This window comes from Echeneis naucrates, chromosome 16 (genome assembly GCF_900963305.1).
Source record: "Echeneis naucrates chromosome 16, fEcheNa1.1, whole genome shotgun sequence".
Lineage (NCBI taxonomy): Eukaryota > Metazoa > Chordata > Actinopteri > Carangiformes > Echeneidae > Echeneis > Echeneis naucrates.
In genome coordinates this window covers 10,845,451-10,869,384 of record NC_042526.1, presented here as the reverse complement: position 1 = coordinate 10,869,384, position 23,934 = coordinate 10,845,451, and the positions used below count along the sequence as shown (strand labels likewise).

Here is a 23,934-nt window from a genome sequence, read left to right as displayed (position 1 = left end):
AAGAAACTGAACAAACTAAAATAAAATAAAATAAACAAAGAAAAAATACAGAAGTGACACCAAATTTACTGAAAGCATCACTTGTTTCATCGACTGTGGGGGGGCTGACAAAGAAGGGGTGATGGTGGAGGTATGTGTGTGTCAGGTACTCCCTCTCTGGCTCTATCTGTATCTGATCTCTGCATGTGCTCTGCTCCGTGTTCTGACCATGTGGCCCATTCGCTGCAGGATTTACTAATAGAAATGCTCGACCATGTGCTGTATGTGTTGTAACAGAGAACATTTCTTTTCAAAGAAAACACAGTAACAGATGATCACCACAAATCATAGAGATGATAGTATCGTGTTTTCCGTCTGACATAAAAGGCCCTGCGTGAAGGTTGTGTAATCCTGCTCTCCCTCCCTCTGCAGGTCTTTCAGTGACAGCTGTTTTCTCAGCAGCCCCCTGTGTTCAGAGCTGGCAGATGTGCAGTGGTACGGACACGACAAGGCCAAACCTGGAACCCTGGTCTGAGACCTTCTTTTAGGAGCTCAGAAAAGTACCATTGCGCTCTCCGACTGCCTCTCAACTGTCCCTCACTGCTACCCATCAACAACCAACAACCTCATCCTTAGAGCCCTACAAAAGCCCTGCCCCAACCGGACTGGGAGCCTTCCTCCTCGCTAAATCCTGCCCTTCATCCATCTCATCACCTCCTTATTATACTCCCTCTATCAAAGCTCAGTCAGACAGGGACACACCTATGAGGCTCTGATAAAGGCTGGTTTTACAGGACACACTGGGACGTACTGCCTCAGAACTGTTGCCCTACAGCACCACCGAGCCCTTTATATACTCACAATCTGCAGCACAGAAGCAACGGGCAAGGGGGAAGGAGTGAAAGAGGAAAGAGAGAGCACAGAAAAATATCAAACACACAACTGAAACTAGACAAAATCAACTCTGGCCATTCCAGGATTGGTTTTTCTATCTCATCTTTTGGACCCTAACCTTACTAACTCCAGTGCACTGCCACCCAATCAGAGGATACCTGCTGGATTTGAGCCACCCGTTGAAAACCAATTTCCAGGCCTGAGTGAACTGTGTTGGATTTCATTATCCCCATCAAGGTTGTTTGTCTGTCTTGTTTATTTCTCCCTGCGTATAAAAAAAAAAAAAAAAAAAAAAAAGAGAACGTTACACAAACTTTTCGAAAAAATAGGAATTAAACATAGTTGACAAATTCAATTTCTCTCATTTTAACCCACAACCAAAGACAACTGCTGGATTAACTGGTCATACGTTGAGCTGGTGCGCCTTGCTGAAAAGTGACCGACTGTCAACTGTATGAGAGTGAATTCACAGTGACGATATAGCAGAATGGTTTCTGGGACTCTTGTCTGGGATATTGATGAGGACTATAGCAATAACAAACATTGTACAAGTACATGAACTGCTTTGAACCTGAAGAGAGAATTGAAGCATCTTGCCACGTTCTCTTCCTTGTGATGCTGGGATAGAAGGCTCATTAGTGCATCACAGGGGGAATATGGAGTTGTAGTTGGTTTGGCATTATCTATGCTTTCTTCGTTTTTATTTAATGTATTTGGTTTTTATAAGATTTCTATGACCACAACAGCTGGTTTGGCCACATGGTGGATTATGAATCGCACTTGAGCCAGAGCATGGAGCGTCGGTTAGAAGGGCCATTTTTTAAAAAGTGTCTATACACAGTCACACAATAACTGCAAAATTTAAATATGCCCTTACGCAATATTCCTGTTCAAGCCTGGAAGAAAAAGATGTTTGCCAGTTGACACCTGTTGGTTTTACTTGTAGTTTGATATTGAGGATATTTAGTGATAAATCTCAGTCTGCAATGACTCATCTGCAGTGATTCATCTTTCTCCATCATGGGTGTCTCTTCTTTGCCTTTGGTCTTGGATTTTATATTCACACCATGCTGTGCATCTTTCAGTCCCTTTGTAGCACTGTGTTTACTCATCTTTATGTGCATCTCTTCAGCATGACAGGAGGGATCCTGAATGAACACAGACAGTCTGAAGTCAATGCTGACAGGCAGAACACTTGCATTAATGGGCACACATGAATACTAATATATTTGTGCCAAATATGTTGGTGCTTTACCGTCGTACTGTATTCAGAGCTGGAACAGTAATTCCTTCATGCTTCAGACTCCCTTCCACACTGCAGGGCCATCTATGAAGCAGCAGCAATGCAGAGTTGCCAGAAGACAGTTCACAAGCTCATCTTTAATTTGGCATCTGGGGAAATTGTTGAGGAATTTGTCGATCTTATCTCTTAAAGCACAACATGAACAGCGTCTATGAGGAATGGAGCTAACATTGGTCTGTTCTCATGTTTCATTAAGGCAAATAGGTGCAACTAGAAAAGCTGGGATCACAGTTAAGTCTGCTTTTAATCAAACAGACAGCAATGAATGAATGAATACCCCATTATCAGGGCAGAAGCAGAAGCCATAACCAGAACTGAGAGAAACCCCACCAGAGAGAATTATTTTATCATACACTCCAATCAGCAATCAAATATCCAGAACAGGGTTAGAAAAGCACATTTGGTTTTGTACAAAGGAAGAACTCTGCATCTTTTTTTGCTGCCCCAGAATCAGTTTCCCTCATCTCCCCTTAAAATATGTTTATGCTGCAGAATAATGCTAACCATTGTTTCCCTGTAACTAATCACATGTTCTTTTATTATGATTAAGACAGTTTCTACATCTCAGTGACAGTTTTTCGTTCAGTCTTGTGTCTAGATAAATTGCGCATCATGCTGTAATGCATGGGGGGAATGGTACGTATGCTACCCCATCTTTCACAGTGGTGTTTCCCTAATGCAATGACATCAGTTGTTGTAATCTCTTTCCAGAGTATTCTCATGAAAAGGTTTGGTGCACTCCCATGCCCCATGTGCATGAGTTATCTATCCATACCCAGTCAAATCTGATAAGTCTTAACCCAAGATTGGAAATCAGCACTCACTGCTAAGTGACGTCTAGTGTATCAACTTTGATCGAGCTTTTCTCACTGAAAAGTGCACCAAAGACACAATCCCATGCATGCAAAGCAGGCCCACTGACAAATAAGAACCCTTAAGACCTCCAGCATCCCATTTCTACACACGAACATTAGCACGTTTCGATCTGTAGTGTCACCCTCGACTCCAGAGAGTCTTATTTTGCTGTCGTGGTGATCTCTGACCCCTGAGCCTGATGTGATGAAGCGTGACATCCCCCTGACGTCTGTAGTTCCCAACACACCGTATTTTCTGTGAGACACAGAACATAGAGATGTTTGAGCATTTTATGGTAGTCAAAGAGAAATGAACTTACTCTTTTATCAGTCTTTTCCTGTATGTACCGAGGGGCACTGTAAGGTTTGTGGGGCTTTTAACATTCACATTCATTGTTTTAACAATGCTCCATTTTATATGAACAAGTATTGTTTTTATTTTCTGTTCTGACATCGTAAATACCCTTCAGGTGCTACAAAATGACCAGTTACTGCTTTGTCACGTAGGATCTAGACATCTCTTCATTGTTATCAATAGATTCAATACCAGTTGTGCAAAATGAAGCTTATTTTAACAAACAGTTTAATAGTAGAACACTTCCCCTACCGGACAATAGAGCATGTAACTTGATTTTATCAGTTCCGTTCAACTGTAACAATACATTAAAGGTGTTGTAGAAAAAATGTGGAATTGATGGGGAAAAAAACTGAATTCCACAGTTAATTTATTCTTTTTTCTATAAAAAATTTGTATAGTAACTTTACATTTTTCAAAACTGTGTTGTTGGAAATTGATGATGAATTTTCAAGATGAGAAGCCGTGGTGGTTCTTCAGAGAAAGAAAAATAAATTATTGATGAATGTTCTCAAGACTATGACTTTGTCTGTTTTGTTTTGTTTTGTTTCTTTCGCCTTCCTCCATTCATTAAAAATGCAAAACTAACATTGAGACACTCTCCTGCAGGTGGCTGTGATCTAATCCTCCCAGGCCATTCAGCTGGAAGCCTGCAATATCAGTGAGACTAATCAAAAGGAATCTTCACATGTGGTCACCACTTCCTCTCCTCCGGATACACTCACCTTCCTGTCATCACATTCAGGCCTCACTTGCTTCCCTCTCACACTCTGGCCCTCCAAGAGAAGGGGCAGGAGGATTTCCTGTGCAGTCAGAAGGACGATGCACTCCAAAGATAACAGATATTACTCATCACCCACCAGCAGGCTATAAGATTAAACAGCTGCGCATGCAGAATATATCTTCCACACGTTTTAACCGTTTGCAAACCACTATGTCACACAGAACAATTCCTCTTTGTGCACTCATTTGAGTGCGACAACAGGAGATGCAGACCTCTGAACACACTGCACATCATGAAAGAGGAAATAGTAAACACACACTCAAATGGTAGTTGTGATGCTGCACCACATAGAAAAGTGGCTTCCACCAGAGGACTCAATTGTCACTTTCTCTGAGGATGCCAACCCTCATCATCCTGCTTTCTCTTTCTCCCTCTGTCCATATACTAATGAACCCCATGTTTCTCTTTGTACTTGGTGTGTTACCATAGCAGCTCTCCAACCAGGCAACAGCTGGAAGCTGTTAGCCAGACGTGCCGTGAGAAACTAGCTGCTCTGTCATGTTCTTTTCACTTCCATGAGTCGGTTAGCATGTGTGTGAGTGAGCTTTTCAAGACTAGTGCATGACCTTGATTTATATTCTCAGTGAATTCATTTAAACAGTTAAACTCAGTGTACAGGCTTGGTTTTTTTTAAGTTGTGCGAGTGGTAGCTCTCTAACTTGGCTTTATGGTAAAGGCCAGATTCAGGATCAGTCTATTGCAAAGAATAGTATAATTGTCAGAATAGTGTGATTATCAGAATAAAAAAGGCCTATAGGATCACATTCAAAAGATCACAGTGTCCTCTCATTAAGCAGAAACATGTCTGTAATCTCAAGTGAAACAGCTTCGTCCTCAAACAGGCAAAATTGACTATTGCTGCCCTCTACTGTTGACCACAGAGCAGCATCTAAGAAAATGAGAAAAAGGAAATGTGACAGCTATAATATAATTCAAAGCTTCATTTATCAGTAACTTCACACAGATATATCCACAAAAAGGCTGCAGCAAAGGTGATTTTTGTCTTCATTTGTTCACTCATTTGTGTTTTGGGGAACTTTATTGTAGAACTGCAGTTGAATATTCATTGCCAGCATGTATTTAATATAAAGTTTATTTTTGTTCATTTCAGTTTTTTGATAATCCCAATGGAACATTTGAAATACAAGTCAGAAGTCAGGCATTGAATCACATTTTAAGCATTCTTCTTAACCCAGAGCTGCTTCAAAAGTTCAGACAGTCCTCAGTCAAGAAAAGCAAATCATTTTCAAAAAACTGTGCATGTTGGAGTGAGTCTTCAGCATTTAGAATTTGCCTGATCTGATCAAGCTATATTATATCTTTGAGTTTCACTGATTGTATTCAATTTGTTCCAGTAGAGGTCCATTGGTTTCATCAGGCTCCTGCAAAAAAAAAAGAGCAAAGAACTATTAAATCCCATAATAGACTGAATCTTAAACAGCTGATTGAACTGAGATCCCGTTCGACAACCGGAAACGACCAGGCAACCTCCCTGCTTATTGTTATGCTATCCTACTGTTTTCACCTGTGAGACGCGGCTGTAGGTCTGAGTATGCTGAGGACTGTAGCGACGCAGGCCTCTCCAGCAGAGGAAAAATATGAAGATTGATGCCAGAAAACACTGTACAGAAAATGCTATGGAGCTCCCCTTTGCGATGTACGAGCCTTTACGCTGGTGAGGAAGCAGTTCACACAGAGAAAGCATTCATTTTCACACAAACTGACTGACTTTATCCAATTTCCATGTATTATTTGACTATAAAAGGCATCCAGAGATCTGCAGAGTTACCTGCTGGTTTGTGTTGAGTGCTACGGGATGTGTCAATTTGAGACTGTTGACCAGGAGAGCAGAGAACCCAAAGAGGAGACTAAACACGTTCAGACCCATCAGGGTGATGATCTATTTGTTATTTGTTATACAAAAGAAAGTGAGGCAGATGATAACATGAGCACAAAAAAAAAAGTTCTTTAAAAATATTCAATCAAGCATTCACCTTTAATTTATTAGCTTTTCTCTGAACCTCCATTGCCAGACACCCGGCAGCCATGTACTGTAACAACACAGGTAACACTGTGACAACCAGCCAGCATTCAACTGTTTCTGCTGAAAAGCGGTTCACTGAGTGGACTCACAAACAGGCTTGACCACACGGGTGTTACCATGGTGACGGAGCAGTCGTAGCTCACACAGGCGTGGGTGATTGTGGTGAGTATACAGCCAAAAGCGCTGAGGACCTGGACCACCTGGGGGGGAAGCACAGGTTGAAGCAGGCAAGCAGGTAAGCTAAATGAAGCAAACTCAGGAACGCTGTATCTCACCCCAGACACTAACAGCCTGGTGTTAACCACGCTCCCAAACCAACGGTGAATCCTGCCGGTTTCCAGCTCCATGGGACTGGTGACCTGAGACTGTGGGTGGGCTGAGGGTGTCTCCTTAAAAAATACATGGTACAGCCCCTCCTGAAACATGTTCTGTGTCATCTGTTTTGTAAAAAATAAATAAATATATGTATAAAGGCAGCAGAATGGATGGTGAAAATGCAAAACCCAGAAGTTACTGATATGACTTCGACATGCCGGCAGTAATCCACACTGATCAGATTTCACACTAGATTTTGGTTTGAATTGCCACCTACCTCTGCAAATGTTGTGAGTTACCCACACAAACTCATATCAACAGGAAATATCATCCAAATAAAATAAGAAACATTTATGTTCGGTTCCCACCGTGTCTGCCTGTGTATTCACTGTTCAGGGTCAAAGTTCACTTGGGCTGGTTGACACAGAATGGTTAAAGTTCACTCTTGAGGAAGCTGTTCAGAAAGAGGATTGGTCACAGTGACAGATTTTATCAGCTTGACCAACCTTACCATCGTGTCACAGGATTGTTTTCATTTCACAGATTATATTTTGTGTACTAACTTCAGTGTCCATTCAGACAGATAAACATCCCAAACATCATATACTTCGTGAACCAAGAAATTGTTTATATAATGACATAAACAACGTTTACAAATTAAAACTAATTTTATTCAAGAGGTAAGGGTTAAGGCTTAATAATCAAATAAAATAATCATATAATATAAAAATTAACACAACAGACCCAGCCACAGTCTAACAAGAAGAGAAAAAAAAAAAAAAAGACTACAATGACACCCAACATGGAGCTTTGAGGAACTTTAGAAAATGTATTGATGGAGAAAAGAGTGTTGAATAATGTATGGGAATGTTTTATTCAAGAGATTAGGGAAATAATTTCAGTGCAGAAGCTTTTTGTTGCTAACGCATAATTTTTCCAACAGCACTGGTATGACCTGATTAATGCCATTATTAGGATCTTTTCTTGAGCGTGTCTTCAATCAAAAAGATTCTGCTCTAATTCCATGTGCAAATTTGGTTTTGCCATGAAACAAGTGAAACAACAAATATCACAACATCCTTAAATATAATTTAGTTTGTAAGCAGTCATCATTTACCCACAAAAGTCTGCAACAACCTGATGGAGTAACAACCGGAGAAAGCTCAGATGAATGCGTGACCTCGGTGGGTGCGTCGTCCAGCTCAGGCTTCAGCCAAGGCAAAAGTGACAGGAGGCAGCAGAAAACGGTCACAGCTCTCTGAGGGCCGAAGGCTTGAAATACATCAGACCCACTCTGTCTTTCCTGGAAGCGTTTCTGCATCGTCGTCCTCTTCTATCCCTCCTGCATACAGGGCAGCTAACCTGTTGAAACGCGGCCCCCACTGGGCCAGGCTCTGAAAGTTATGCTCCTCATCTGAGTCTGACGAGTTGATGGAACTAAGCGAAGCAGCGTCAGATCCATCGCCTTCGTAGTCAAACACCAGGAGAGAGTCATAAGGAGGAGCTGAGGGGTCACTATTCGCAGCACAAATGTTCTAAAGGGGAAATCACGAAAACACCTTGTTATAGCACTGATCCACATTCAGCAAAAGCTGCAGGTCTTCTCATGCCTTCAGAACAAAGATGCTGGGTCCCCCACAGGGAAGACCAATGTCTTACCGTGGCACTGTCAACATAACAGTGACGGGTTGTCAGATGGTGCTGTTATAATCTCCAGCATTTCCAGCATTGCAATGTTTATACAGGATTGTTGTTGCTTGTTTCTACTATTTTATCATTTATACAAATATATTATTAGGTTTTGATCTGTGTATTGCTTTTGTGGAATCTAAATTATTTATTGCTATGGACATTGCGTGTTGTATTGACTGGGAGAGAGTGATGGGCAACAGCTGTGCCGAAGAGGGCCACACCCCCCCGGAGCAGGTTTGATGAAGCACAGGTGGAGGGGAGTTTATAAAAGGCAAGAAAGGTAATCAGAGGGGGGCTGAAGCTGCTGGATCACAAAGCAGAGCTTTGGAAAACTATTTGCTCGAATAATGGACCACATTATCGCCTGACTAAGGGTAATATAATCTCCAAAATCTTAGCATCACTCACATCTTCAACAAATTTGCCGATCTCTTCGCTGGCTTGGAGCTGTCGTCGGTAAGCTGGGCGGCTCTGGACAACAGGAAACACATCAGTGCAGAGCACCTCAGGACGGTTATCCAGCCCTCTGTGAAGCTGACTCAGGTCATACTCCTGAAGGAAAAGGAAGGAAGAGTCTTGAACCTTTTGCCAATTATGTGAAAAATATTCCAAATAGCCCCACATATTTTTTTGAGTAACTGAGACTGCAGTGTGTCAGACAGTGGTGTTGAAATCATCAACTGTGTGTATCACTGCCTTCACTCCCTAGCTCCTACCTGGTCTTCTTCGCTTCCTCCCTCCTCGTCATAGTGAAAAATGTTGTCCCTGGGTAGGTCTTCAAAAAGAGGGACATCCTTCTCTGACTTGCTCGTCCTCTTCCTCCTCCTCAACAACAACAGGAGCAGTAGAAGCAGCACTGTGATTTAAAAAAAAAAAAAAAAAAAATGTAAGCAATAAGAAAAAACAGTAGTGTGAGTGAACAAACAAATTTTAGGGTGAATCAGAGAGACTGGTACATACGCAGAAGACAAAAAATGACTCCCAGAACCGAAGCTGTGGCAGAAGAAATGTGCTGCTGAGGAGCAGGAGGCGAGCTGAAGCAGGTAGAAACGCGCCCTTGACATTCGCACACCTCTACGTCAACGGTGCTGTCTTGGTAGAGTGTGCCAGCATCATAAATGCGCATGAGCACATTATAGTTCCCAGGTGACAACTCTCGTTTGGGTGCAAGGGCTGCTACACTCCCTGCAAGGGGCAAAACGCACATAATTAATACGAGAGTCAAGCTACGACTCACGGATCCAGGATACTGTCAGTGGGCTGCCTTGCTTGTGGAACTGGTGGTAATGGTCCAGTTGAGCTTGTGTTTTCCTTGAAGCGCCACTGTAAATGGTCCAGCATGACCTGGTCCATCTAGGTCCTCTATATCCAGCTGGGCAGGAAAAGGGTCCTTGTTGCATAGCCTGGCTTTCCTCTGCTTGATCACAGGAAGATGATCATTCACGTCCATCAAAGTCACAACCAGAGTTCCTGTCCCTGTAGCTGGGACAGCATCTAAAATCATGGAAAAGGACATAGCGGGCTTATTTTGGGGGGTTCAGGGTTATTGTTATGGGGAAAATGCTATGAAAGGACAAAAGTATAACCATTGTCATAGCCCAATGTTAGGACTGTGTATTTGCCATCTTTGACATAGCAGGATTCTCTGTCCATGCTGCTTTTAACGCTGACTGAGCCGGTGTCTTCATCTATGCTCAGCCACTTTGCAGAGTCATTGTATAGTTTATATCTAGAAGCAAGAAGAACAGGCTGATCAGAGCCGAAACAGACCAGTGCACATGTACGTAAACACATCCGTGTGTTGACATGTACACAACATGAATGTGTTTTCCCTTACCTAACCGTCTGTTTCCTGGTTCTGTCTGGGTCCTCAGCTCTGATGTCAACCACAGGCCCCCCTTTGTTCAAACCCTCTGAGATGCTCACATGCACCTCCGTGGGACTAAATACAGGAGGCTCATTCTGGTCCACGACAGTTACGGTGACTGTGGCTGTCGACGTTGACACGGGTCCAGAAAACGACACCTCGTTTGTCACCACTAACAGCACAGTAAAGACGGGCGTGCTCTCAAAATCCAATTCCTTGGAGAGGGTGGACAATGGACAAGGTATGATGTGCTCAGTGAGTGAAAGGACAAATGGTGTAAAAACCAATAATGTGAATGCTGGATTCTGACCTTGGCTGTGGTAATGATTCCCTCCATTTTACTGGAGCCAGTGGTGACGTTGAATTCTCCCCCTTGGTTGCCTTTGATTATTGAATATTTAGTGTTGGCATTTGGAGATCCTAACTTGTCCTTGTCAGTGACTTTTAGCCTTATAACCTCTGCTCCAGCCTGATTCTCAGGGACTGATGCTGATGTCTGGGGGGGGGGGGGGCAAGACACACTGTGACTACAGGTCGAGCTTATTTAAAAAAGCACAATGAATCATTACTTCTTTTTAACATACAGATGTGATGGTGAATTGTGGAGCGTTATCGTTGCTGTCAGTGACGCTGATGATAACAGTACAAGTGGCAATGAGCCCCTCCCCCACCATGTCCGCAGCCTCAACGATCAGCTTGTACTCTGGGTAAGTCTATCACAAGGAAGTGAGTATCAAAGGAAATACATGAATAATAATGTCTTTGGAGGACAGTGGTGGTCACTTAGCTTGGCTGATGACTTCACCTCTCTGTCCAGTCCACTTGCCACACCAATCGCTCCACTCACTGGGTTGATATTAAATATGGCCCCTGCTGGCATTTGAGGCATCTGAGTTTTTATCCGGTACCTAATTATTGCATTATTCGTATTTGGGTCATCTTTATCCGTTGCTTTTATCTTCATGACAAGGTCACCTGTTGGCAGCAAAACAAAACTTTTATTCTCCTTTATAGAAGTTAAGTTTAGAGAAGTGCAGCCTTTTTGATTTCCTCACCAACAGCAGCATTTTCTCTCACTCTGCCATAGAAAGAACTGTGAGGGAACTCAGGCGCGTTGTCATTCTGGTCAATGACATTGATGATGAGCTCCATGGGCTCCTCTGCCTCAACACCTTCGTGCGTTGCGTGGGCCCGCAGCTGGAACATAAAATACCCGTGCTTGTGAATGAGCGCAGAGACAAACTTTACGAGTGACTGATGAGTTCAAACTCACAGTGTATTGGGCTGTTTTCTCTCTGTCCAGCGGCTGTGTCACACTCAACATCCCAGACCGCCGATCTACAGTAAAAACACCTTCAGGGGGCTGATCAGCTCCTTGTCCAGAGATCTTGTAGGTTATAACCACCTTCTCTTGTTGGCTTGATTTGATCTAAGCCACAACAATATAACTATATATATATATATATGTCACTATAATGCATATTCAAAAAGACATACTTCATGAGTTTGTTGTTATATTTACCTTTACCACAGATTTAGGGAACGGGCCTCTGTCATTTTCCGGGAAGTTAATTGGTGGAATGACCCACTCCCTCTTGAAACGCTTCAAACTGCCCGATGCAGGTGGGAAGTGCATGGTGGAGAGCGGTTCAAGGTCCATGCTGTTCTGTTTTAATTAGGCTCTGATGTCAGAGAAATACATGTAATCTAATAGAGCAAATTAGAAGATAGCAAAATGACCTGTGATTTACCTCAGGGTTCTGGTTTCCATTATCAGAGCACTTTTTTCTGCTGTTCAGGCAGTGTGGCTGTAGCCCTGTCACAGCTAGAGCCAACAAACACTGGGGAAAAGTTTTTATCCGGTGACAGACTGAACATACTGTTTTACAATCATAATTCTAATTCTCTATCAGATAGGGATGTAATTCTTTTTTAGGTTTTGAAAAGTATAAATGTTTTGATCCACATTTAAGTATTAAATAATAAACTCACACATAGAGACACAGACAAAACATGTGCAAGTACACACATAAATTATATATAAAAAATTACATAAGAAAACAGATAAAAAAAAAGATTTTAAACATTAAATTATTTTTAAAAGCTACATCCATCAAATGATTATTTAGTGAAAAATAATAAATAAATTAACAGAACAAAAGCTCAGCTGAACAATGACAATTTCAGATTGTTTGGCCAATTTCCAATGCCCGTGACAAAAAGACTTCAAAAAAACTGCTGTCAAAAACTCACCTGGACTTGGGAGAGTGAAAAGAACAGTTTCAGAGTCCTGCTGTGCCCCATCAGCTCTGTCAGTACACAGATCCAACAGATCCTCCACTGTTGCTGGCCTGATCTGGACTGGATCACCTGTGCTGTTCCAGTGACGGACAGTCGAGCTTTCCGCATTTACCAGCTCTCCTTTTTTTTTGGGAGGTTTTTACCCTCAGTGTTCACCAGCTAGCGTCACAAAAAAAAAAAAAACTCTCATTTTCATTCTTTAAACTGCCTGCGGCAACAGTAACTGTGTTTACCCTACTTTACTCCCATTGATTGTAGTTTGCCCCCCTCAGATTTTTATCAGGTGAAAAACAGAGAAGCTGAAGGTGACCTCAGGCACCTTCAGCTGCGGGTGTGCGTGTTTATGCAGGTGACACTTTTCTCTTCAAAAAAAAAAAAACAGGGATGTTCTTGCAACATAGATTTATAACCTCCTAGAAACTCTTAATAAGGAATGTAAAATGCGAATTGAGCGGGAAAAAAAAATACATGTCACTAATGAAACACATTAATATATAAACTGTCACTTTCATTTTGTTGGTGGGAACTTTTTTCTCTGTGGGTAGCGCACATGTTTACAAAATATTTGAAGTTCCAATTTTCTCCCATGGAACCCGGCAACGGATAGTTAAGCAGTTTATTTTGAAAATTGTTTCCCACATAGCTCACAGTCTTTGTATTTTTATAATGTGCAAATTGGCCTTTGCATTTCACATTTTAATAGAAATCTTTAAAATTTGAAATTGTCAAATATTAAATGATGCACCTTTTGAGCAAATACTTGAGACCACTTAAATACATCTGAAAGTCAGATTTATTTCATCTACATTTACATCTATATTTATACAAAACTTACCTTGAGTCAGTATGAAGAGCAGTTTGAATTGCATTATGACATAAAAAAAGAAGTTATGGGGATAGCTGGACCTTTACATTATAGAAAATCATTTTAATAATAACAAACAATAAAAACATAAAATCTTTTTTATTTTCCTATTAAGGCCCCCAAAGACAGATAAGGACAAAAATAAGTGACAATGCATAAACATCATAGAATGTTATTTCTTTATCTATAAATAAAATGACAAATAGAACTTCAATTACATTTATGAACATAATTCAACATATTTACTGTCTACATCTGTAAACTCCACTCAGGTGTGTGGAAGAAAAATAAGCAAAACAGCATGAGCATCAGAAGAACATATATTGGTGTGACAAAAATTCCTCTGATTAAAAGCATTGTTCACAGTTTACATAAAAAAACAGAATGAAATGTCTGAACTACACGCAGATAGTGTGTGAGGAAAACACCATGCTACAGAATAATATAAACATTTCCACTTTTGACTTGCAACTTGTATCCATCATGAAGTTTCTGGAGCAAATAGGAGTGCATATTTTGACTTGATGAATGTTGTAGATATTAATATGTAACCTTGACTTATGTCTATTAATGATTTATTAAAAAAAAAGCTGAATTATTACCTTTCATTTGTCATTTCCATCTTTGTCTTGCACTGTTCCATTAACTGTGGTGAGATCTGGCCAGGTCAGAATTCAGGTAAACCACTGTAGCTGTGATATCGTCCCTGTACATTCTTGCCAGGTCCTCTGGTAGAGCAAGCATAGACGCGAGTCTCTCCTGGCACAGCTCTCCATATTCCCCTGTGCCAAGAGCATGTCTGATGAGGTGTGTGGCACCGTTGGTGTCGAGGGCGGGAGAGGCGCGGGCCTGACGTTTCAGTAAGAGTTCATGCATTTGACCCAATTTCAAATTCCTCTCAGATGGAGAAACTGGAGCCTGAAAAACATGGAGGATCAAGTTTTACAGGATCAGTTTACAGGATAAAAACACCTGTAGTTAAATAAAAGGTGTGTTATGAATCAGGGGAAAAACAATGCATGCATACAAACCTGTAGGTGGAACCCACTCAGGTGCTCTCCAACCAGTCGTACAGCCTCCGCATTAGTTAATTCATCCCAAAGCCCATCAGTGCCAAGGATCAAGAAGTGGTCCTGCGGTCTGAGCTTGTGGTACATGATCTCAGGTGTTACATCTAAGTATGGAGGAGTTTTGTAGTTAAGTGGCATGTACTGATACAGGTTGAGAGAGTCGAGATCCACTGCAGACTCCAGGCTGGATAAAACACTCTGTTGCAACGCACAACTCCACTTGAATCTAACATCCCCAAACGCACGGAGGGGCAGCAGGACCTGACAGCATGTTAAAAAAAAATGTTACAACCTGTGATTGATTTGGCTAAAATGTAACTCAGTTGTATAGTGCCATTACTGTCAGAACTGCTCACCCCTAGCAGTCTGCCATCTGTGACTATTGTGTCTCTCTCTGAAGGTGGGTGCTGGGCTCTTATTCGCTCCACTTCAGCCTGATTTTGAGAGTTATGGTCCAAGGATAGAGGTAAAGCACTCCATGAACCATCCTCCTCCTGCACTCCCAATACTGCTCGACAGTCACCAGCATTCGCCACATGGATCCCGTCTGTCCCAATATGAGCTACGCAGGCAGTGCAACCAGAAAACGCCACCTAAAGAAGTGATAATGCCTGTGTGTCAACACTGTGTAAACTTGAACAAAATGAAGCCAAAAAGGACAACTGTCAAATTACCTGAATGGCTGTGCTTTTCATCAGATCATTGGAAAGAGGGACTTGAGCCTCCAAAGAGATGTCAGCATCGAGACGTTTGAAAGCACACTCCAGAGCATCTATGGGGCTGAAAGTGAGATGATGTGAAGGTGTAGGTGCACAGTATATTTATGACGACACACACATACTTACCTCATGCCTTCACCATGTTCCTCAATGTCTAATAACTCCTGCCAGAAAACTCTGAGTTGGTCAATGTAGAGCGAAGCCGAGTCACGGTAGTTGTAGTCTGCATGGTGTTTGTACCACTTCAGGATGGGAGGAATGGGTCTACAATGCTCCATGCACTTCTCAAGCTCCTCCAGGCTTTGCTTTGACATCATTGCTGTGGCTATGTAATACAGCAGACGCTCACTGACAGCCTGAGCACACGCCCAACCCCCATGGCCATCAAACACTCCAAAGAGCATGCCCTTTGACTGGAAAGGACAGAGGAAACTTAATTTTACAAACAGGGGGAAGAAATAGGAAAGCGGAAGAATAGCCGGAAGGGAGAAGATGTATACCTGTAAACAAGTGGCTGCACTGCGATGGTCCTCATTGGGCATGTTAGCAGCGAGCTGGTTACTCTCAAACTTTCTCACAGAACTGAGTCCCCCGCCATAAAACTCTGGCACACTCACACTCTAAGGCAGATAGAGATTACTGTACGCTTTGTCACTTTCCATCTCGTTCTGAAAACAGACACTATGATGCGTATTACCTGCTCATTAGACCTCAGGATACTGTTGATTTGGACCTGGCTGAGCTGGAAGTCTAGGTCTTGACGGGTCGAGAGGAGTCTCCCACTTTGTGAGCAGCTTCCTGACTCATCACTGGACCCTAAGAGCTCTGATCTGAAGGTACCCCAGGACGACAAGTGACGAACATGGGCCGGCCGAGGCTGGGAAGGGGGAGAAGGTCAACATGACAGTATGTGTAAGTGCAAATGAAGCTGAGCTGATATTTGTGATATTCTGAGTTCTGCGAAATAAACCTGAAACGGTGTGATGGAGGAAAGCGACACCGTGTAGCTCGAAGCTCTTTGAAAGATGCTGGCATACAGACGACCAGACATCTCTGATCCAAAGCTGTCGGCAGGGTGTAGTGTAGTTTAAACACCCCGATATCTGCCAAAGACGAGGAGAAAAGAAGAAGGTTGTGATCGTATCAGGCTGCCGACAACACACCTTGACAAACAGGGAACTGACGGAGTTAAACAGCAGGCTAACCAACATTTAACGACATTAAAATGAACACGATTGAGCCACTATAAGGACACACCGATACAACTCAGCCAGCCTCACAGAAGTACCCCGTGACACTGCTGCCGTGTCGACAACACAACAAAACATAGTTAGCTTGCTATCTGGCTAGCTCCGCTGTTAGTACACGTTAGCTACTTCTGTTAGCTACAACCTGTTACTCCGCTATACGTCCACACGCAGATCGACACTGCGTTTGATCAACACTCCGAAGAAATATGCGATAAAGCAAATCAGTCCGTACTTGGGAAAATGACGGACGGATAAATTGCCACTCGTCAAACACTAAGTCCTTACGTACCGCCGCACAGACCCTTTGACGTGTTAACGTGGCGATGTCATCAGCTGGCCTCTGTGGTTCATGTTAGTGATGTGTGTTGTGTTTGTACACCTTTCATCACCTAATCTCTACAAAACGCTGTGTGCGTCATATTGGGAAGTAAAGCACACTGCAGTGTAAAGGTGAGGCAGCATGTCTCTGTCTGTCTTATTGTGTGAGTGATGCATGAAAGTGAATTTCCCTCAGGATAAATAATGCATATAAATATAAAATCTATCATATTTATAATAACGAAATAATATAATATTCATGGAAACCCATTTCCGCTAGTAAAAAATATCTGAAAACTTAGCCTTGATTTAAAAATATATATTATATGGAATTTTATATATTGAATTAAGTTACACGTTATTCAAGGGCTCAACTCATGAAGTCAGAATAAGATTGCTTTTTTACCTGTGTGATAGCTTGGGACGTTTGGAGACAAGCCTTGTTTTAAATTTATAAAGCTATTACTTCATTTATTTTTTATATTTTTGGGGGGACTATTTGGCACTTAAACTTTAACATCTCTGTATGATTGACTGGAGACTTTATTCCTTTATTTATCAGGAGGGGGCGCCATTTCACACTGTCAAACTTCAAATTTGATATGATTAAATCCTAAAGAAAATGAAAAGGTTGCTCCCCTTTACGCTGATTTACTGCTGAGTCGTGCGTAGGTGCTAAGTTACCGTGCGTACTTAGAAAATAGAAAATAGAATAGCAAATAGAAACACAGCTGGGTGATACACACCAGGTAATAATACGACCAAGATGTATGATGTAGAATGAGCCGATCGTTATAATCCAGGTAGGATGAGGATTATACATCGTTGCCATGTCTGTATGTGTTCCAGTTAAGAATATGGCCACGATGTATAAGACATCTCATACCTGGATTATTTCTCCATAACGATCGGCTCATTCTTCATCATACATCGTGGCCGGATTATTACCTGGAACACGCATTAGCTTGTAGCCAGAGTTTGGATGTCTTCTGTGGCCATCACTGACAACACGGTCCAACTCCTCATTACAGAATACAAGTCTATCTATCTGTCTGTCTGCACACACACACAAAACATTAACCAAGACTACCAACCCTACCCAACAATGAGTAATGTCGCGGTCCTTGTGTGTGCTGTTGTGTCTGAAGCGGTGGAGTACTATTTCTAAATTTGCGGTCAATATCTTGTGCGGAAATAAAGCCAACAAGTTAAATAAATTCCTCTGCCCCCCATGTCTCTCTCTGTGACCTGACAGCAGCTGGAGCCCTCTCCACTCTTTCTCTCCCTTTCTGATGTAGCTACCAAACTCAGTTGTTTCTGTCAAAGATAACGTTTTGTGTCGGGCTTTAATACAAGCTAGGCTAATGGACGCTAGCATTAGAGCTGGACAGTTAGCTTACGTTACAAGCTAACGGCCCTGTTTCTTACCTTGCTCTACATTTCTCGTCCAAAATGAACCGTCAGCACATTTTTAAAAACTATTTGTATAACCCTTTATTTTCTTATTCTTCTTTCTTTTCATTTCTGATCACCGGACTGATGCTGACGGGATATTTTCCTACAGATCTTGAGACAACAGGAAAGAGGCTAGCATAGCAACAGTAACCAGGGGGGCGGGGCTTAGCGAAGGATCGGAACAAGCCATTTGTTTTTATTTATTTATTTAATATTATTTTTTTTTTTGGGGGGGGGGGGTTACAAAAGGAAGAAAACAAGTATAGAAGCTCATGTAACTCGAATATTACATAATCTTTCACTAAAATAGTTGTGTATTTTTACATGTTCCTTTTCCCCCCCTCCATAAAGAAATCATCTCAGTGATTTGTTTGCTGTTTTACTGGTCTAGTCTGTGGACGCGTCCTGTCTCCGGTCTGGTCTCGGTCCGTTCCTGGAGGGGTGCCGTCACCCGTCCGGTCTGGTTCGGCCTAGGTCCTGGGGGGGCGCCGTATCTGCATTAGCCCAGTCCATCACTCGCAACCAATTAACTCCGTAGACACGTTCAGGTGCCCACACCGGGAATGGACCTTTAACATTACATTCATTTACATTCATATTCAACATTACATACATTTTACATCACTTATTGTCATACATCAGTACATGTACAGATATTTACAGTTATTACATTACATCACCCCGGGGTTACATTACATACATTCACATACCCTGCCCTAGCTGGGAATCGAACCCTTCACTCCTAGGTGGTGGTCGGCAGCGTTACCACTGCGCCACAGCGCTGTTGGGGTTGCTGCATACATTTGCGCTATTTCACCATTCCACATTTACGTCACCTGAGCGTGCTGACGTATTACCCTGCGTGCGCTGGGATTGGCTCCAGCACCCCACGTGACCTCTTCTTCTTAGCTCCGAGTGCACGCCTGTTGACTTGTTTATAATTTTTATGAGTAGATAAATAGCATGCTTTCTTGCTGATTTTTTGTTGTGTATATGCTACAGTTTGACTGGTTGATCATCACAATGACAATTATGTAGTCCCATGGCCTATTTTATTTAGCAGATCATGTGTAGGTTTTCAGGAAACAATATTTTAAGTGTTCAGTGAATGGATCATTGACTTTCGTATAAACCATGTACTTACTTAGAACTAACCCAGGACATAACCTAACAAATGCATTCTCAATTTATATAATAAATAACATACCAGTAACCGACACATTGGCTTGTTCCACTCGCTTTCCGTACACCCAGCTGTGTTTCTATTTGCGTTTCTTCTTTAAGTACGCAAGGTAACTTAGCAACTACGCACGACTCAGCAATAAATCAGCGTAAAGGGGAACAGGAACCTGGAGGAACCGAATCGGTTAACACCGGCTGAGATTCCCGGATGACAGAAACAGAAGTTTAAAAAAAAAAAAAAACAAAGAGAGAAAGAAACAGAAGCTAACGCTATTTAAAGTTTGTATTCTGCCAGTCTGCGGTACTTTAAACAATCAGAATTACGTGTTATCCACTCCTGAAAGAAAACGTTTCAGACTGAAGAGACAAATTATTTTGACCAAGCGGCACCGCTATCTTGATAGTAATTTGTTTTATTAGCTAAATTAGCCAAGCAGCTAATCATCGCATTTAGTTAGAGAAAAATAGCACAAACTGCTACAGCTGAAAGTGAACCAGAGACTTTATTCTTGTGGAAAACCTTAATCATACTTTTATATGTATCTTTAAATCTGATCAGGGAAAAAGGAGATGTATAAGACAGGGGCCTGCAGCAACAGCCGTAACAGTAAGTAAATTAAAGTAAACTCGTAAATGTCTTTGAAGATGGACGTACATAGCTAATGTAACGTTATGCAGTACATCTGCAGGTACATGTCCGTCTCGTCACTAAGGCATGGCTCATTTAATCACTCTGCTTTCAGCCATAAAGACAGACCTCAGCTTGCTGCTTGAGTGTCTGAAGTTTCAGATGAAATGCCCTAATTTACAAAAACAAGCTCTCCTCACCATTCACTCTATCTGTGAAAAAAGAGGTACTAGTGAACCTTTAATTCACACACACAACATATCTACAGCCCTGAGTCATTCAGATCTCTTACATTGGATGTAATAATTGAAGTCATTCAGCATACCATCTGTCTGTTTAATTAAAGTTTTTCTTTATTTCAGAGGACAATGTAGACCTGCTGAGAGAAGTGGGGGGCGTGGCATTTGTGTATAATCTCTCCAAATCCAGTGTTGTTCATTCAGATGTTAAGGAGGCAGCACTATTTACGCTTGGCACACTGGTAGAGGCCAATGGTAGGCATGTCCTTTGTCACAGAATCCCAGTTCATGGGTGCATCTTGTGAAGGATGTAGTCTCCCTAAATGAGACAGGTCAGCTTTACAGCTTTACAGGCAAACCATTGCCCTGAAACAGTTTGTACAGTGGTGCAGAACATAAATAAGGCTCTAGATTAACTGGTAAGCCAATTGCAAACTTGTTTGTCAATGTTAGCCCTTGGTATTTGCATACATTAAAACTGCAAAGGATACACAGGGCATATATGTGACATCTTTGGATTTTGGGTGTGGGCTTCAAAGGGATGCTCCAAGCTCTGGACTCTATGTAATGCTGTATTTTAAAAGCAAGACTGACATACTGACAATGTACTACATATCTTCTTTTTGATAGTGTATTGCAAGAATTCTTTGTGCAAAAAGGAGACGTTTGCTGACCTTGCTGGGTGGTTGATCAAAGATGACATCCCACTGACGCAGAAGAGAGTGACCGTCTATTTGTTGTCTGCGTTGGTAGCCAACAACAGTATGATCAAGACACCTGAACTGACATATAGAATTACAGCTGCAGAATATGTTTTCTAATTGCTATGCATTTTTATATCCCCTTATTTTCTTTTGTTTCAAACTCATGAAAGCAATTTTATGCATTTTTAGAAAAATTTAATGGGAGAAAAGTCAATTCGATATAGTCCTCAGTATGAGGGTTTTATTTTTGATTTCCGACCTTTGTAGTCCGTGTGTGACTGTGTGCTTTTGCAGAATTAGGACAGATGTTAGCCCAAACCACTGGCTGCCTAGATCTTCTTTTGGTTCTCTTCAGGTACTTTTCAATGATGTGTCTAGATATCAGTCTCAGCCTCTTTACTTACTATTCTGAATGAATAATAAGACCCCTCGTATAGCATGTGCATGCAAATTTACTTATTTGAATTTTTTGCAGGACCAGCTTTCCCCTCTCCACAGATTCTACTTCAGTTGTAGCTAATGCTATGCACACCTACCAGCTCTGGACATCTGTGTCTAGTGCACTCTGTGGATGTGTCAACAATCCTCAAAGTGGTGATATCATTTGTATATTTGTGCCTCTTACGAAGCCTTTTAATATGTAAAACTTTATCATGGCCTCTGCTTTCAAGTGGAGCCATATGTTACAGCATTGTGTATTTTCTGGAGTAAAAGCAAGACCAGTATTAGTCAAGTAATGTTTTTTTTTTGTTTGTTTGTTTTTTTTTTGCAGAAGATGGTCAACATATTTGTGCGACAGCCTTTCCCAATATAAAAATCTGGCTTCAACAGGTTGCAGTGCAACACACAGAGATTTTTCAATCCTTATGCTCCTTCATAGCAATGACAGTTGCCAACAACTGTAAGTGAAATGAGGGATCCTTTGTTGCTAAACATCTTAATTGAAAAAAAAAATCCAAATGATTAAATTGCTTAAAATAAATCACTTGTTTGATTCTGTAGCCCGGGTTCAGGAGAGCTTTTCGTCCTCGGGTGGCTTGAAAACGCTCGCTCTTTCCCTGGCTCGTCTAACCTCTGTGGCAGATGTGAGCTTGTTGTCTTGCCAACTTTGTGTCACCATATCCAAGACCCTGTCAGCTTGCATTACTGATAACAGTGTGTATTGCTCTTTCACAAAAACATGCACTGATCACGCCAACAACCAAATTTTTTCCTTCTTCATTGACAAATCTATTCTCTTTAGCTGTTCTGGCGTCTGGTCTGGCTCGGTACTGCATTGTGTCTCATCTAATCTCCCTGCTGGCAAGCCCAAATCTTGAACCTCAGCACAGGCTCTCAGTTTTACTTACCCTGGGCCACTGCACTGAGTCCTCTGGTAAGACTGCATTGTAATCTGCAGAATTCAGCTCTTTTCCATTTCATATTTTGCACATTTACCAATCGTCAGCTACTGCTACAGTCTCCAACAGTGTGCATTTTAACCCAGGCATTTTCCTCAACTGTTTGTTTATACCTGTCTGCAGAGGAACACCAGTCCCATTTGGTGCAAAGTGGAGGTCTCCCATTGATCATAACATTACTCGCAGAGGACACAAGTGAGGAGATCAGGAAGGCTGCTACATTCATATTGCAGACCTGCAAACAGGCCAGTAAGTCAAAGATGTTTTGTTTGTCTCAAAACAAAAGAAGAAACTCAACCTTTTTAATCATCAATGAAAGTTTCCCATAGCATTTAAATATGGATGTGGGCCTCTTTGATGGAAGCAAATTAATTCTATATTCTAGCTTCTTTAAAAATCCCAATCTGTATTACTTGATCATTATGCCCATAGTTACAGTAAACCCAGTTTTAGTGGCATCTGCAAATACAAGTGCGGTTAAATTGCAATATATTTCAAAATTTAAAGCCAAGCTGTCATGATAGATTCAGGTTGATTTTCACCAACAGTAAATTAATACTCTTTATTTGAATCATTGGCATAAAATGCTCTTTCCCTCCATTTACAAGTATAGTCAGCCTGTGTGAATTTAACGCTATTAAATCATTTAGATGAGGTCTCTTATTCTTGTCTGTTAAAGAAAATGACAAATAATGATAAGGAAAGCAGAGAGGCTCAGTCAAATGCAGTTGAGGCAGCAAAGGCCAGGGATCATTTCATCTTTGTTCCTTATACTGTGAAATATGTGCATTTCAGTAGGATCTGGATTCGTTTCACTTAACGGATATTTGAATTATTTCAGTGGATTTGCCTTTTCTTAAAAATGAAAATGAGAACTTGTTTGTCTTTGCCTGTGAAGCCATGTCTTTGGGAGTGCCTGTTCTGACCGCCAGACATGGGAAGGATGAAAATGTGGAATCCCTTATAAATATGGAAAGCTTCAAAAGCTCAGCCAAAGAGCTGCTGCACAGGATTGACCAACTAGAGAAGAAACAGACAAAGGTTCAACATGCATCCACAGACATGACTCAAGTTTAATCAGCATGTGCCTGGTGACATGTCACGTGTGCTAATGTTCATGTTTAGGAGGTTGATGATGACCAGGAAGAAAGAGTCTTATCAACTTCAACCAAAGGGTTCGCTCCACCATCCCTCTCACCAGCCTTACATCAACCTCTGCAGGATTACAGCATTCAAACAGTCCCTGCAGCATATAGACAGACGAGCGCTAACAAGCCTATAGAAGCAGAGAGTGATGACAACATATCACTTTGGATCGCAAGAAGTATGATTATGAAGGAGAACGACTGTGAAAAAATGAGCATGAGCTCCAAATTAACTACTCCTGAAGACAAGGCTAAGAGCAGTGGAAAGCGCCAGCAGTGTTCAGCACGTACGGGCACTGGATCGATTGTGTTTTTTCATGTACCACCACTAGAGGGACACAGAGAGCCACACATGACAGACAGGTTCGTAGCATTAATATTTCAATTATCAGAAAAAACTATTGAAAAGGAGTCTATAGTATTTTTTTCTTTATTTAGTGAGGTGAGGTGAGGTGACCTCAGGCACCTTCAGCTGCGGGTGTGCGTGTTTATGCAGGTGACACTTTTCTCTTCAAAAAAAAAAAAAAACAGGGATGTTCTTGCAACATAGATTTATAACCTCCTAGAAACT

General features: G+C 41.6%; 5 protein-coding genes across 16 annotated transcripts in view; 2 read left to right on the top strand and 3 right to left on the bottom strand.

Annotated features, from left to right (window-relative positions):
• The window catches only part of frmd4a (FERM domain containing 4A), a 72,416-nt gene extending 71,217 nt beyond the window's left edge, over positions 1–1,199 (top strand). For all 9 annotated transcript variants that reach the window (XM_029522568.1, XM_029522567.1, XM_029522566.1 and 6 more), the window contains one exon: positions 412–1,199. In XM_029522568.1, the coding sequence (XP_029378428.1) occupies positions 412–514 (103 nt within the window). In that variant the 3' untranslated portion in view covers positions 515–1,199. The remainder of the gene's footprint in view (positions 1–411) is intronic.
• Positions 1,200–5,304: 4,105 nt separating this feature from the next.
• tmem253 (transmembrane protein 253) lies at positions 5,305–7,033 on the bottom strand. 2 transcript variants are annotated; one of them, XM_029523808.1, is made up of 6 exons: positions 6,489–7,033; positions 6,303–6,413; positions 6,164–6,220; positions 5,959–6,069; positions 5,695–5,841; positions 5,305–5,551 (listed from the first exon to the last, which is right to left on the bottom strand). In XM_029523808.1, the coding sequence occupies exons 1-6, from the start codon at positions 6,648–6,650 to the stop codon at positions 5,498–5,500; spliced, it is 642 nt and encodes a 213-aa protein (XP_029379668.1). In that variant the 5' UTR covers positions 6,651–7,033; the 3' UTR covers positions 5,305–5,497. The 2 variants fall into 2 exon arrangements, with proteins under 2 accessions (XP_029379668.1, XP_029379667.1); XM_029523807.1 differs by having other exon boundaries at positions 6,303–7,033.
• Positions 7,034–7,290: 257 nt separating this feature from the next.
• Positions 7,291–13,994, bottom strand: LOC115056970 (B-cadherin-like). 2 transcript variants are annotated; one of them, XM_029523799.1, is made up of 16 exons: positions 13,856–13,994; positions 12,341–12,547; positions 11,839–11,928; positions 11,610–11,753; positions 11,361–11,516; positions 11,143–11,284; positions 10,893–11,062; positions 10,672–10,800; positions 10,398–10,583; positions 10,058–10,302; positions 9,807–9,949; positions 9,490–9,714; positions 9,181–9,405; positions 8,937–9,076; positions 8,629–8,772; positions 7,291–8,063 (listed from the first exon to the last, which is right to left on the bottom strand). In XM_029523799.1, the coding sequence occupies exons 2-16, from the start codon at positions 12,494–12,496 to the stop codon at positions 7,812–7,814; spliced, it is 2,547 nt and encodes an 848-aa protein (XP_029379659.1). In that variant the 5' UTR covers positions 12,497–12,547; positions 13,856–13,994; the 3' UTR covers positions 7,291–7,811. The 2 variants fall into 2 exon arrangements, with proteins under 2 accessions (XP_029379659.1, XP_029379660.1); XM_029523800.1 differs by lacking the exons at positions 11,839–11,928; positions 12,341–12,547; positions 13,856–13,994 and having other exon boundaries at positions 7,294–8,063; positions 11,361–11,535; positions 11,610–11,714.
• Positions 13,356–16,595, bottom strand: LOC115056973 (pyruvate dehydrogenase [acetyl-transferring]-phosphatase 2, mitochondrial-like). The gene is made up of 8 exons (XM_029523805.1): positions 16,013–16,595; positions 15,740–15,919; positions 15,543–15,662; positions 15,169–15,455; positions 14,998–15,103; positions 14,680–14,916; positions 14,285–14,584; positions 13,356–14,171 (listed from the first exon to the last, which is right to left on the bottom strand). Exons 1-8 carry the CDS (start codon positions 16,091–16,093, stop codon positions 13,896–13,898), a joined length of 1,587 nt encoding a protein of 528 aa, XP_029379665.1. The 5' UTR covers positions 16,094–16,595; the 3' UTR covers positions 13,356–13,895.
• On the top strand, positions 15,510–23,921 carry LOC115056972 (telomere repeats-binding bouquet formation protein 1-like). 2 transcript variants are annotated; one of them, XM_029523803.1, is made up of 12 exons: positions 19,818–19,854; positions 19,991–20,101; positions 20,238–20,369; positions 20,745–20,876; positions 21,113–21,173; positions 21,294–21,412; positions 21,591–21,719; positions 21,821–21,973; positions 22,062–22,193; positions 22,342–22,467; positions 23,117–23,259; positions 23,344–23,921. In XM_029523803.1, exons 1-12 carry the CDS (start codon positions 19,818–19,820, stop codon positions 23,812–23,814), a joined length of 1,746 nt encoding a protein of 581 aa, XP_029379663.1. In that variant the 3' UTR covers positions 23,815–23,921. The 2 variants fall into 2 exon arrangements, with proteins under 2 accessions (XP_029379664.1, XP_029379663.1); XM_029523804.1 differs by lacking the exons at positions 19,818–19,854; positions 19,991–20,101; positions 20,238–20,369 and adding an exon at positions 15,510–15,954.
• The last annotated feature ends 13 nt before the right edge of the window (positions 23,922–23,934 follow it).

Excerpts from the sequence above, each read along its gene's own strand:
- LOC115056972 (XM_029523803.1), top strand. The coding sequence starts at position 19,818 with ATGTATAAGACAGGGGCCTGCAGCAACAGCCGTAACA. Across the intron at positions 22,194-22,341 it reads CCACTGCACTGAGTCCTCTG|AGGAACACCAGTCCCATTTG; the intron begins GTAAGACTGCAT and ends ACCTGTCTGCAG. Across the intron at positions 23,260-23,343 it reads TAGAGAAGAAACAGACAAAG|GAGGTTGATGATGACCAGGA; the intron begins GTTCAACATGCA and ends GTTCATGTTTAG.
- LOC115056970 (XM_029523799.1), bottom strand. The coding sequence starts at position 12,496 with ATGCGGAAAGCTCGACTGTCCGTCACTGGAACAGCACAGGTGATCCAG. Across the intron at positions 11,517-11,609 it reads TCCCTAAATCTGTGGTAAAG|ATCAAATCAAGCCAACAAGA; the intron begins GTAAATATAACA and ends GTTGTGGCTTAG. Across the intron at positions 9,715-9,806 it reads AACATTGGGCTATGACAATG|ATGCTGTCCCAGCTACAGGG; the intron begins GTTATACTTTTG and ends CCATGATTTTAG.
- LOC115056973 (XM_029523805.1), bottom strand. The coding sequence starts at position 16,093 with ATGTCTGGTCGTCTGTATGCCAGCATCTTTCAAAGAGCTTCGAGCTAC. Across the intron at positions 15,920-16,012 it reads CCTCCATCACACCGTTTCAG|CCTCGGCCGGCCCATGTTCG; the intron begins GTTTATTTCGCA and ends CCCCCTTCCCAG. Across the intron at positions 14,917-14,997 it reads TGAAAAGCACAGCCATTCAG|GTGGCGTTTTCTGGTTGCAC; the intron begins GTAATTTGACAG and ends TCACTTCTTTAG.
- tmem253 (XM_029523807.1), bottom strand. The coding sequence starts at position 6,650 with ATGACACAGAACATGTTTCAGGAGGGGCTGTACCATGTATTTTTTAAG. Across the intron at positions 6,070-6,163 it reads GAAAAGCTAATAAATTAAAG|ATCATCACCCTGATGGGTCT; the intron begins GTGAATGCTTGA and ends AATAACAAATAG. Across the intron at positions 5,552-5,694 it reads CCTACAGCCGCGTCTCACAG|GAGCCTGATGAAACCAATGG; the intron begins GTGAAAACAGTA and ends TTTTTTTTGCAG.